Raw genomic sequence first — 12,588 nt, 5'->3', positions numbered from 1 at the left:
GAACAATGTGAAGGTACTCCATCACAATTCAAAATATGCATTTTTAAGGAAGACTGCCACCCTGTCAGAATCATATGTATTATAATACAGCATCAATATTACTGAGTCACTAATATTACAGCATTTTAATTTTTGTAATTGTTCCGGTGCAGCTAAGTACCGTAGTTCTATAAAATGGCAACATATGTTATAGGCTCATTGTATATCTTTTGCATATAGAAACAAATATTAATAAATATTAATAATAATGTGTTTATGAAATCTTGTGAATTTAAATAGGAATGCACCCAAGTAAACTACAAGTAACATTTTCTTTTGTACCAGAATTATGTGGGGAGGACATGAAATCCGAAATGTTATTTTTATCCTTATATAGTTGGGCTTTATTATATAGCATTTGTCGTGTAGTTGTTTGAATAGATTGCCCAACTCAGAGTTTTTATTAGGTAATGTGGTATATGTTGTTTTAATCTGTGGTTTAACTGCATGGCTGGCTTTATCTTATCATAGGGAGCATTGCAATTACTTTCGATTTAAAGGATTATTAACCTTGAACCGACCATTTATTTTGATACTTATATACTTTGCTTCTTTGCTCATGTGGCCTGTGATTTAATAATATTAATAACAGCCTCTTTGTGTGTGTCCTCACTTCCTTTACACAAGTTAAAGACTTGTATTTGATAACCCCATGAATGCTTGGTCCTCAGGAGGACAAACACTGTATCAGCCTCTGACTGTCTCTGTTCGTGGTGCTGAAATCTCACCAACCAAAAACCATGGGTCTCAGAATAATGAAACCTGATTTGCAGCAGATGTTTAAACTATAATTGTTTCTAATCACATTGCTTTAGTATATATTTTACATGAAGGTGTGTTTTCCTTTGTACTCCCACGAGTCCACACACCCGTAGTTCGGTATTGATCCTCTTCAGACTCCATACATTCAGATCAGGGCTGCTCCCTCCAATCAGCTGCCGTCTTCACTCTGTCGTACGATGTTCTCGCGTTTTCTGCGCACGGCGGCTTGTTTTCACGGCATTTCCCGAGCTCGGCGTCCACAGCGGCCTGACGTGCGGGTGATGGGGAGCAGACGCGTGCATGGTGAAGACTATATGTAACAAAACATGGGCTGCGCACCTCATCCTCGGACTCTGAGAACATGACGCATGACGCGGACGTCGCAGCGGAGTGCAGCGGTTTCTCCAGAGCGCAGCGGTGGTTGTGCCTTTCTACGCAGCTCTCCAGCCTCTTCTCCCCCCTCCTGCTGGGATCAGAAGGCGTCACATGCGGCTGAGACGCACTCGGATAACATGTCTGTGGAGGAGAACCGCAGCCTGCAGGATCTGGACCAGCGCTGGAGGCCAGCATGCCCGCACCGGAGGACCTTTTTATAACCATTGCAAACCGTATCTCTTGAATTTAGACACTTTACATCAATTCAAAGGTAAGAAGAGACACTTGTGTTTAGTGATTGTTCAATGCAAAAATGCGTAGTTGGGTTTGTAGATGTACCCTGCATATGATTTGCTGCCATTCCTTATAAATATGGTAATGTCAAAAAAAGTAATGTTTATTATTGTAATCCTGGCATTCCATAGTATTCATTTACGGAGTAATGAGATATGAGTATAATCAAATACTTGTTTTTTGATAGTACATTGGTGTATATTAATATGTCAATGACTTAAATTTGCAAGATCTACTTTTTATTTGTTTGCTCTATCAAATTATGATGATTTGAATGTATTTGAATGTATTTTTTATGTTTGAATGTTGGGATTTGCAAACGGATAAATGACTGTGTTATAAGCCCAAGATGGAAAATCATATTGCTGCTTGCACTAGTTTACAAGAAACTATTGCTGAGTTGGCCTTTTACCAGGTTTGAGCGAAAATGTCTGTGCACGTTTGCTCCCATTTCTGTTGATCTCTCTGGTCATCAATACCTTATTTATAGACCCCCCCCCCCCTCCACCACCACCACCACATGACCTCAATACTTTCAATCCCCTCCCTCTGTAGCTGACACAAGCAGCATTCATCACAGTGTGAGAAAATGACATTTACAGCTTTATATAGTAGCTACTTTGGCCACAAGCTCGTTGGTATAATCTGCCAAGTGTTATTTTATTATTCCTAAAGTGTATCAAGTGTAAGGTCTAATAATTTAGAAACTAGCCATGAGTATTTGACCATGCCAATTCTCTCCCTGTGTCTCCAGACTGCAGCCATGGCTGATGAAAGCAGCAGCGTGTCCCAGCAGTTAAAGAGTGTGGAGAGGAGCATGGTGTTCCTCCGGCAGGAGCACCTCACCTTGCTCCACGGCCTCCACCTGGAGATCCTCTCCCTGCAGAAACGATGCTCAGGTGAACAGTGTGTGTGTGTCTGTGTGTGTGAGAAAGAGAGAGGCCATTATGTCACCTGGAACACCAAAGACATTTTTAGTGGTTCAATAATTTATATAGTAAAATAGACCCTCAAATGAATGAGCAAGTTGGCTTTTCTATATATATTATTAATTATACTTATACTCATATTATAATTTTTTGGTTTAGTCTATAAAATGACAAAAAAAAGAACGATATACTTCCCATCAAAGTTAAGTTTTGTCCAAGTAAGACTCCAAAGATATTTTCTACCACATGTGAAGAAAAGCAGAAAATCCTCACGCTTGACAGGACAGAACAGATAATGTTTGTCATTTTTACTTGAAAAACTATGGATAGGATTCATCAATAATCAGAATACACTGTTATACATTCTCTGTCAATAACAGACCAATGACTTCAGTTGTAAACAGCTCATGTTTATCTGCTTCATTTGAACCTCTTCTTTAGTGTTGCTTTCCTTCTCAGCTGCTTTAATTCTTCATTAATCTGCAGGGACCCCTCTCATTGACCCCCTACCGTCACACAGACGATTTATTCAGAGCTTTAATTACAGGCCTGATGGATTATTAGAAAGACGATGGTTCCAGGCCTTTTTTTAATGACGGTTTAATAATCCTTCCAGCCTGCTCCCACATATAATTCATTTGTAATGGTTTCACCTTCTTTTATTCTGGCTGCATGACCAGTATATCATTTCAGGGCGTGGTGGTGGTTTGGTAACAGTCTTCAGTTGTTGTCCTTTTCAAACAGTACCCATGTGCACACGCTCCCCATTGTTCATCGTGTGGGTGACTGCTCCATCAGTCAGAGGCAGACTGTGACTACATGGTGATGTCATGCTACAATTCCTGTAGATGACATCATATCCTGTTTGAGGCTTAATGGATAATACATCCATATAATCAAGCCAGTGCACATGAACACTCACACAAACACACACACACACACATGCACACTGCTATTATACTTGTGAGGACATTTGATTTAATTCATTCTCTGGAGGCTGTCCCTGTCCTTTACTACTGCAGCTACATGCGTAAAGCCTACACCCTCACATCATGCTGCATTCATGCAATACAGAACAGAACACCTGCTTTTTTGAGTTGTTCACACAATGATCCTATAATCTTAGTGCTAAACTATATAGTCACACCAGATTCAGATGATTTTGTTGTTTAAGGTATTTGCTGCTGTCTTCAGAAGGTTACAACCTAACAGTGTATAGTTTAAATAAAATGAGCAGAATGGATTGTACTAGGGTTAATGTAGCGGTGCAGTTTCAGCCTTGCTGCCAACAGTTTGTCGATATGTCTGTAGTTTTTTAATGGAGTGAAAGATATTGTCTATGTCAGAAATTCCCGATATCTCCAAGTCAGAGGTTGAAGTTTTCCCACTCAGCTGCTCTTAAATACAGTTTAAACATTGTGATATGACCATTGCAGTAATCTGATCTTAATTCTAACCTAAAACCCTAAAATGAATGGGGCTGTAAAGATAACAGAATCCCCAACATTTCGTCTTCACAAACTGAACACAAACATACACATGGTACAGACTAACATACAAAATACTCTAACACACACACACATTTATCGTCAATCAAATAAATCCTCGGAAAGATGCACACAAACATGTCCATCATGGTTTGGTTAATCCATGGATTCCATAGCGCTTAGTAATCCATCCAAAGGGGATTGTGGTTAAACAAATACTGTGTGTGTGTGTGTGTGTACGTGTGTGTGTGTGTCTGCGTGTGTGTGTTTTACAGATAGTTGATGACTTCTGTCCACACAGAATCAAAGTGATGTTCATGTATTCATTCAGCATCCAGGAAAACACGACAGTTGTTTGGCTGAACCTTCAGAAAAACAACATTATAAGAAATCATTTTATCAATAACAGAGACTTCAGAGAGATTTACTGCTTTTTCTCTCTGGCAATAAACACATTCTGTCCTCGTGTCTCATAAACAGAAATAAATCTTTGTCCTGCAGCAGCTGGAGTCATGAATCTGCTCAGCAGTTTGTGTCTGCCTGTAACACAGACCTTTATCTCCACACTCCTCAGACGTTTCTGCAGGGTTGCATAAGCAGGGACAGTGTTCTGCCACATTCACTGAAACACCCAAGATCATCTCCTCTTTCTGCCGAGCGTCTTTAAAGCCTCTTATGATGCTTTCATGCCATAGTGGAAAATCTTCTTTTTAAGGCAAAGTAGGATCAAATGGCTGCTGCACAGGCTCATTGATTCCCAGTATGCAGGAAAATGAGACTGAAAATAACAATCTCTCAAAAATGTAATTACGATCCTCGTTATAGGTCGATATGTTAAGTTTTGGTCGATGTGGAGAAACGTGAAGGTCAAAACAAACGTTGCTGCTTCAATTTATCGAAGCTCACTTACTGGTTGATTATATTTGCTCCTGCACACATCCACAAACAATCCCTGAAAGGCTCACCCCCTGCTCCCCGGATAGAGCTGGCCAAAGTGCTCAACTTTGAAATGACAATTGGGTGTGATAGTTGTTTGCTGCCACCTCGCTCATGTGCAGCCTGGCAGGGTACTGCTAGCTTGATCTGATGGTGGGAGCATGCATAATTATCTCTGTGGTTGTATTGTTGACCTCTACTACCACTACTCCTTATTGGCATGAAGGCATTTACCTTTCTCTAACCTCATTCAAAAAGGGGCCCTTTTCTCTGATATGATGTGTGAGTCACAGAAATCAATTATTTGCGGGTGTGTTCGTGCAGTTTGTCCTCTTTACAACGTCCAAGGTTGAGCCGAGAAACAAAACCCCCGGAATGCTCAGTGAGGCTGCAGGAGATAAGTCTGATCTACAAAGACACACACACACACACACACACACACACACACACACACACACACACACACACACACACACACACACACACACACACACACACACACACACACACACACACACACACAGGATGCTGAAATGTGCTGAGCACCTCTTTTCCTTTATGTGACTCTGTTTTCAAGAAATATTTCTCACAGTCGGCCCCCTGCTGTGAAATGAACTTCGTAAATGCCTCTGGCAGTTGTGAATGAGGATAATAACGAAAAAAAATCAAATTCATATTCCTCAAACACCCCCACCTTCCTTCCTACCTCTCTTCCTTACTCTTCTCTTTTATCTTTCTTCCTCTCCTCTTCACCCACTCATCTTTCTCTTTTCAGGCTCTTTTCAGGTTAGAACTAACCACCATGTGCTCCTCTAGATTATCTCTATTTTTAACCGCTCTGGGAAGTCAAATCTATGCCCCATTAATCTAAAAATTACTGTAGACAGACACACACACACACACACACTCACGTGTGTGCTGAGAGCTTGATGTCAAGATTTCCCCACAGTCAGGCATCACTGACTGACCATCGAGATGAGTGACAGTCCAGACACGACCAGGCAGCCGTCTGGTTTCCACAAGAGACAAATGTTTTTATCAGGGACAATCCAACATCATTAATAACTGAAACCAGTCTGATACATTATCTTCTCAAACCATTAGTTGCTGTAATGCCAGAACATGAGATATAATCCATCCAGAATCTAAAAATGTCAGTGTGCCAGATATCATATCACGTAATATTTGGATAATCCTAATCATACTGCAGAGGGATCTCACTGTGACACGATTCAACTCTCTCACTATGATGGCTACTACAATCATGTCTGTTTTAACCCTGCTTTCATACATGTACTGAAGTCCAGACATTTCCCTGAAATTATTCAGAGGGGCTGTATGAATGCCAATGTTGTCCAAGTCAGTTGCTGTGGATATTTTCCTGCCAGCCCTAGTAAAATATCCAGAAAATGTCCATGAATGAGCCCATGTGAGAATACAGCGGAAAACATTTCTAAAACCTGATAGACGAAAAAGTTAAAAACAAACAAGCAGATTGCAAATATCTCAGGATGAACAAGAGGTACCATACACGTAGAAGATTTGAGAATGGAGAGCTTTTAGTGATAAGGACTGACTTCGGTGTTGATGTGCTGTAAACAAAAAGCAGCGAAATTGATTGCAGGAGGCTGTGAGCTCTACCCGGACACCAACCCTCGCCTGAATGTCCCAGACATTTTCCTGTTCTTGTGAACGCATCTGAACCGGACATGCTCTTGCTGCGTTCTTCAAATTGGAGACTCCAGAAAATGTCTGGTCCCATTTTTGAGAGTTCATGTCTGAAAACGGCATTAGTGTCCATTCTAACATTCAGACAAGATATTTGATGCAAAAGTTATCGATTAAATCAAGCTATGAAATACATCTACAAATATCATGTTATGTGCTGTATTAAGAAGTATACAGTACATAACATGATATTTCTAATTCATCAGCGTGCAGACTGTTTACAGAGTGAAAGTGTAGATTTGGATTGAAATGTGAGTAAAGGTTATTTTCTTAGCAACATCAGATGTTTTAATAATTGCAGCTTAATACCAAGCATCTCTATCTCACTATAGGTTCCTATTTGTTTGGTTTGCATTGCCCCTTGAAGCAAAATTGCAGCGGCAGTAGTTTTTATTTAAGTGTGGATTGATTTCAGGGAGAATTGCTAATGATGCTTATACATCTTATTAAAGTTACAGTAAAGAGTTTTTTTTATCCTCACTGCGACAAGTAATGAAACAGGGCATCACTGGCAGAAAGTCTCTGGCACAAATTCTTTTGATGTAAAGTTTCAGATTTAGCCTCATAAAATATGTATGAGCTCAGTGATGTGCTGGAAACTGCATCGAGCATCTGCTATGTTAACCAACAGGAAACGTCTGGGTAGATGCAGCTTATTTCAGAACCACTCAGCCTCTGTATTTATGCTCTAACAATATGATTTCACATGGTTTTAATGGCTCTTTCCTGTTTTTCTCTTGTGTTTTTCAGAATTGACGAGCGAGCTGAAGGTGGTGCCTTCAGGCAGAAGCCAATTAGGTAAAACTCACAGTGACGAATTGATCTATATGCTTTTTTTTTTGTTGTCTTCTGGTTTGGAGACACAGAGTCAGAGACATGTTTACATTTGTCTGGGCCAGTTACTCTCGCTGCACTCAACCCCCAATCGACCATCTCTCTGTGCCTGCATCCATCTCTGCCTCCCTCTGCCCTTCCCACCCTCCCATCCCCCCCGGGGACAGATCCCTGTCAGCCGCCTGCCTCCTTTTTTTCACCCCTGCCTCCTTACGTATCTCTCTCTGTCTGTTCATCCACAAGCTGCAGGAAGTCTCTTACAAACCATCAGTGCAAATTGCATCTGTGTTTTCCCTTGTATGTGTGTTTATTTGCTTTTTTCCTCACGTGTGCACATTTTCCTGCTTGAAAAGAATTGGTCACGGCCATATGAAGATATACACACAGCTGCAAAGACAGTGGATCATAGCTGACGTTGGCGGGACCATCTATTGTGTCTGGATGCAGGGATAGGCATCATTTTGTCACAGCGAATTAGACACAGATTCAAAAGGCTGAATGTGTGTGTGTACTTGTACAGATTCTTTGTGGGGACTATTTTGAGCCTACAACCTACAGAGTGAGGACATTTTGGCTGGTCCTCACTTTCTGACCCACTTATAACGGGTTGTTTCATCATTAAGATTTGGTTTGAGGGGTTGGGTTAGAATTGGGTTTAGGTTAGGGTCAGGCAATTAGTTTTGATGGTTAAGAATAGGGTATGGGGCTAGGAAAAGCATTATGTCTATGAGTGTCCTCTCTAAGATAGATGTACAAACCTGTGTGTGTGGCTACATTACTACATTACGTTATCCCACGATCCATTAATACAACACTGCCCCCTGTTCTCCTCCCCTACCTCGACAAAATTGATCCATCCTCTTTTTCTTTTTCCTGCTCTCATTTTTCCACGAAGGTCCCAGCGGGGGTGTCCGCTTACAGACTTTGCTAAGAGGGAGGGGAAGCTTAGAGTCGGGAAAAGAGAGGGAGGAAGAGGTGGAGAGAGAGGTATATAGAAGAGAGCAATTAATGGAAAAGGTAAAGGCAGCAGGATCAGGATGCGGTGAGCTGGCAGACATGGTGGAGGAGAAAAGGTTACTATGGGAAGTGAATATCACATTAGGTGGACATTAGTTAGTTTAGAGCCCAACCTGGGGGTGGTGATGGGCGACTGAGACTGATCGGTCCCCAGAGGAATGGGGAATATGGAAGGACAAGGATGTAGAAAAGGAAAGAAAAGGATGAAAAGATGTTCGTGAAAGGAAAGAATGATGTTTGAAGCACCCTATTACATTCAAGCCTAATCTGGACTCCAAGGCTTTAAAGGTCTCTAAAATCTCCCACTACCCTTTGAGATCCTCTCACCCAGAAACCTCGTCCTAGTTCGACTGTCAGCGTCGGCCTCTGTGGATGTAATCTCCTTCTCCTCTGGAGAGCTGGAGCTCAGTCAGCCCTGAGGTTGCTGCACTGACTCAGGCCTTTTCATCTATTCTTCCCTCTCCTCTGGGGATTTTCACATGAACGAAAAAGAACACAAAGGATATATATATATACACAAGCAGAAAATATATATACGGTCTTAAATGAAACCTTGGGACAGAGGTTGATGTGAGAAGACCTAAAGCACTAGTGTGTCTTTGTAGCCGTCTAGGAAAGGATGTCTTATCTGTACTGGATGATGATACTGTACAGTACACAAAGGTTTGTATAGTGCAGCATTAACTGTTTTTGGTTTTAATTACTTTCCTCGGATATGAACTTGGAGGAGATAAACAGAATATAAAATAACAAAATATAAACCTATTGTAAACATATACTGTTTATAAAGATGGATGATATAATGGCTTCCTAAAAGTGTCTAGATTGCCCCCTGGTGGCTGGCTGCAGTATAGGCCATAAACCCAGCCTCCTCTGTGTTGGTGGATGGGACATGGACCAAACTAAGTCAAAATACACATTGATCACCAGAAATGCAGTAAACAGCAGTTTTGATGATTGATCAATTATAATTAATAACTGAATTAAAAAACTAATAATTATTGGTTTAGCTTCTCTCATGTAAGGATTTCTTTCTGTTTGTATCTACGTCTTTGGATTTTTCATTTCTGTTCAGACAAAACAAGTTGTTTTAAGACTTCACATTTGACTGAAAACATTAGTCACATTTTAAGCAGAAGCTAAAAATGAATCTGGCTTATTAACACATCTTAGATTGTAACCATGCTGGATGATGAAGAGTAATTTTGATACATTGTCCTGCTTCAGTACAGCCTTTCATTTGTGGGAATGTAGGTTACACTAATCAACCTATATATAAAATATAATGTATATTATATTTAGCAAATTGTTCCCAGCAGCTGCCTAGACCCACTTTAAAGCCTCCACAGCAATTTCGTAGCTCACACATTTTTTTCAGAATGAAATAATAATAGTTATCATGATTTGGTCCAGTTATTACTTTCATATAATTTTTAAATGAACATATCTGTGCCAAGAATATTATATATGGATAATGTTGGAATTGTGGCTCTGGACCAACAAAGCCTCAGCTTTGCATATATAAGTGAGATTGTGACAATGTGTCACAAAGTAAAGAACACAATTATTTAACTGTGTCTGTATACTCTGTCTGTTTTATGTGTGTTTCGTTTTGTGTGCGTTGTGGAGAGAGCATTCACATTATTTGACTTAGTTTGTGAATTATTGGATTGAGCAAATACACAAGTTTTATTTAAAATCCTATTCGAACATGTTTCAACATTTGCATTTCTTCACTGTGTCAGAGTTACAGGAGGAAGAGGAGCTCCTGGAAGAACATTGTCGCCATGTGGAGAACCGGCTTGAAGAGCAGGATTGCACCTTAGGAGAGCTGCGTAATGAGCTGACTCACAAAGGGGCGTTGGTGGGAGCCCTCAGAGCCAATCTCAAAGAAAAAGAGCGCCATTTCCTGGAGGAGCTCAAGCGACGCAGCCACTGCTCGACCATCCTCAACACAGAGCTGCAGAAACAAACAGAGGCAGCAGCGTACCTCTCCTTCCAGCTGCACGCTGCGAGGCAGAAACTTCACCACCAGCGGATGCAGCAGAGGCAGGTGCTCCTCGCCAGGGCCAACAGTCAGGGGGCCAAGTACGGTGCCGAGCAGAACTCCGTTTCTCCACACATGCCGTCAGGAGCCTCCCCTTCCTCCCCTGTGGTAAAACCGAAGCGTAAGAGCGGCAGGGCATCTTCGAGGGTGGAGCGTTCCCGGGAGTGCGTGCCCATAGAGAGAGTGATGGGCCCTGCAGAGCCCACAGCCATGCCGGACCCTGCGCTCTTCCTTCACCCTCGAAGGCACAGAGCTCGATCCAGGCACACCGTGGCACAGAGACAGACCCCACTCGGCATGGAGAGGGAGGATGAGGAGGAAGGAGGTGGGGAGGGGCCAGTGGAGCCCCAGGATGAAGCTGCCAGACTGATGTCTTCAGCTGCAGTGCCCCCTGCTGCTGAGACGAAGGCAGACTAGGGACTACTGTGACCTGTGCTTTTAACTGCAGTGTGATCACTGTATTAATATCATATGTCAGACTGTTAATGCTGTGTTCTGCACCTTGACCCAATTGATACTGAGACTGGGTTTAGCTATTGAATTATATCACACTTACCATAGAAACTTTTTTTAATTGACTTTGATATAACCTCAATCAACAAAAAGAAACTCAGTGAGTGTCACTTTAAGTCATTCTTAGATTAAATCAGATCTATCTGTTTACACTGCTGCCACATGCTCTGTATACTGTGGGGCCTGATTACAAAGCAATCTCTTTTCGATTTACGGTGAGGGGGAGTTTGAAGAGGGTAGCAGCCATTTTGGGTGGACTACGAGCCCAGCTGTGTGGCCCGACCAACTGTGACCTTTCAAGGCCAACCATAAATCACTCAATGTGGGCACATGTTTGTGTGGCCTGCTGAGAATAGCTAAGGCAACAGACACTTCCTGTTTGATGTCCTCCATGTGATGATTGTAAGGAAGTATGTTTTTCAGTAACTTGCAGTTATTTCACTTTTGGGTACCTTTTGAATTCGTGACTGTGAACACCATTCTGTTACCACAGTGTTTCATTGTTTTTTACATTTTATACCTTATTTACAGAATATACTTTCTGATTTGCCCTAAAACCCAACAACAGACGACAATACTCCAGAAGCTAGAATTCAACAGGCTGTTGAGTTTTATATTAGAAGGGTACTTGGACAGCACATACTGTAACTTCTCCAAGGTAGTGTCCTATCTCACAATGTTAAAGAGAGTGAAATAAAAATTCTGGATTTGCCTGTTTATCCAGATCGCCAAAATGTAAAGGGCTCTGTCTCGGGTCAGTACAGGAACGGAACCCTCTGAACTAAATGGAATTTATTTTCAAGTCAGGTCAAAATGTCTGATGTGCAAAAAATACAAATTTGACCCCAGCCGTACTTAAAAAATGAACTTAAAGATAACGTCAATCTGCTCTGCATAATTACTACAGACCTCTTTGTTTATTATTTTATTATTATTAATTTTAAACTCCGTGCTGTTGGCTCATTGTGAAATCAAACCACAAAAACAGGAAAAACACCACCATACCTACCACACACATGCAGGACATTATTCTTACTTTCAAAACATGATTTTGAAATAATAATATTATTCTTCCACCAATACGTAATTAATATCAGTTGTTAACTATTTTTTACAGATGAAAACTAAATTGGCAACTTAATTTATTTTATCAGGGCCTGTCATAGGTGGATGCAAAGTTCATTCAGTGGTCGTAACTTTGGCCTTGTGCAATCTTTGAATCCAGGGCTGAACACACAGTATTTCATTGTGTTACTCAAAGCTACACACCGAGACAGACATTTGCAACTTCTCCTCTGTAGTGACTGCTTTGTATAAATAGACCACATTCAGGTTATAATCAGTTGGGTCTGGGTGTGGTTTGTGCACTAAACAAACACACGCAATCACACACACATGGACTACTACTTCTTCAACTCATTTGTGGTTGAGCTCGTTGGGTTGGTGGGGTTTTTTTCACCTCAGGAAAAAATGGACAAACAGGAACATAAGTGTAGGTTCAGGTTTGTTTTCAGCTGAAGGATGGTCTCTACCTGCACTGTGTTCATTTTCTGTTTTACACAAATCCCCAAAGACAAGACACTGTAAAAGACAAGACGGCAGGCTCAGCTGAATGATATTAATGGAG

At 41.3% G+C, this 12,588-nt stretch overlaps 1 protein-coding gene across 1 annotated transcript; it reads left to right on the top strand.

Annotated features, from left to right (window-relative positions):
- The first annotated feature begins 1,005 nt into the window (after nucleotides 1-1,005).
- Nucleotides 1,006-11,842, top strand: si:dkey-54n8.4 (coiled-coil domain-containing protein 92). Its single transcript, XM_034604395.1, has 4 exons — nucleotides 1,006-1,447; nucleotides 2,225-2,369; nucleotides 7,301-7,348; nucleotides 10,147-11,842. Exons 2-4 carry the CDS (start codon nucleotides 2,234-2,236, stop codon nucleotides 10,863-10,865), a joined length of 903 nt encoding a protein of 300 aa, XP_034460286.1. The 5' UTR covers nucleotides 1,006-1,447; nucleotides 2,225-2,233; the 3' UTR covers nucleotides 10,866-11,842.
- Nucleotides 11,843-12,588: the final 746 nt, after the last annotated feature.

Source organism: Hippoglossus hippoglossus, chromosome 13 (assembly GCF_009819705.1).
Source record: "Hippoglossus hippoglossus isolate fHipHip1 chromosome 13, fHipHip1.pri, whole genome shotgun sequence".
NCBI classification, from domain to species: Eukaryota; Metazoa; Chordata; class Actinopteri; order Pleuronectiformes; family Pleuronectidae; genus Hippoglossus; species Hippoglossus hippoglossus.
This window is presented reverse-complemented; position numbering and strand designations above follow the sequence as displayed.

Excerpts from the sequence above, each read along its gene's own strand:
- si:dkey-54n8.4 (XM_034604395.1), top strand. The coding sequence starts at position 2,234 with ATGGCTGATGAAAGCAGCAGCGTGTCCCAGCAGTTAAAGAGTGTGGAG. Across the intron at positions 2,370-7,300 it reads CCTGCAGAAACGATGCTCAG|AATTGACGAGCGAGCTGAAG; the intron begins GTGAACAGTGTG and ends TGTGTTTTTCAG. Across the intron at positions 7,349-10,146 it reads TTCAGGCAGAAGCCAATTAG|AGTTACAGGAGGAAGAGGAG; the intron begins GTAAAACTCACA and ends TCACTGTGTCAG.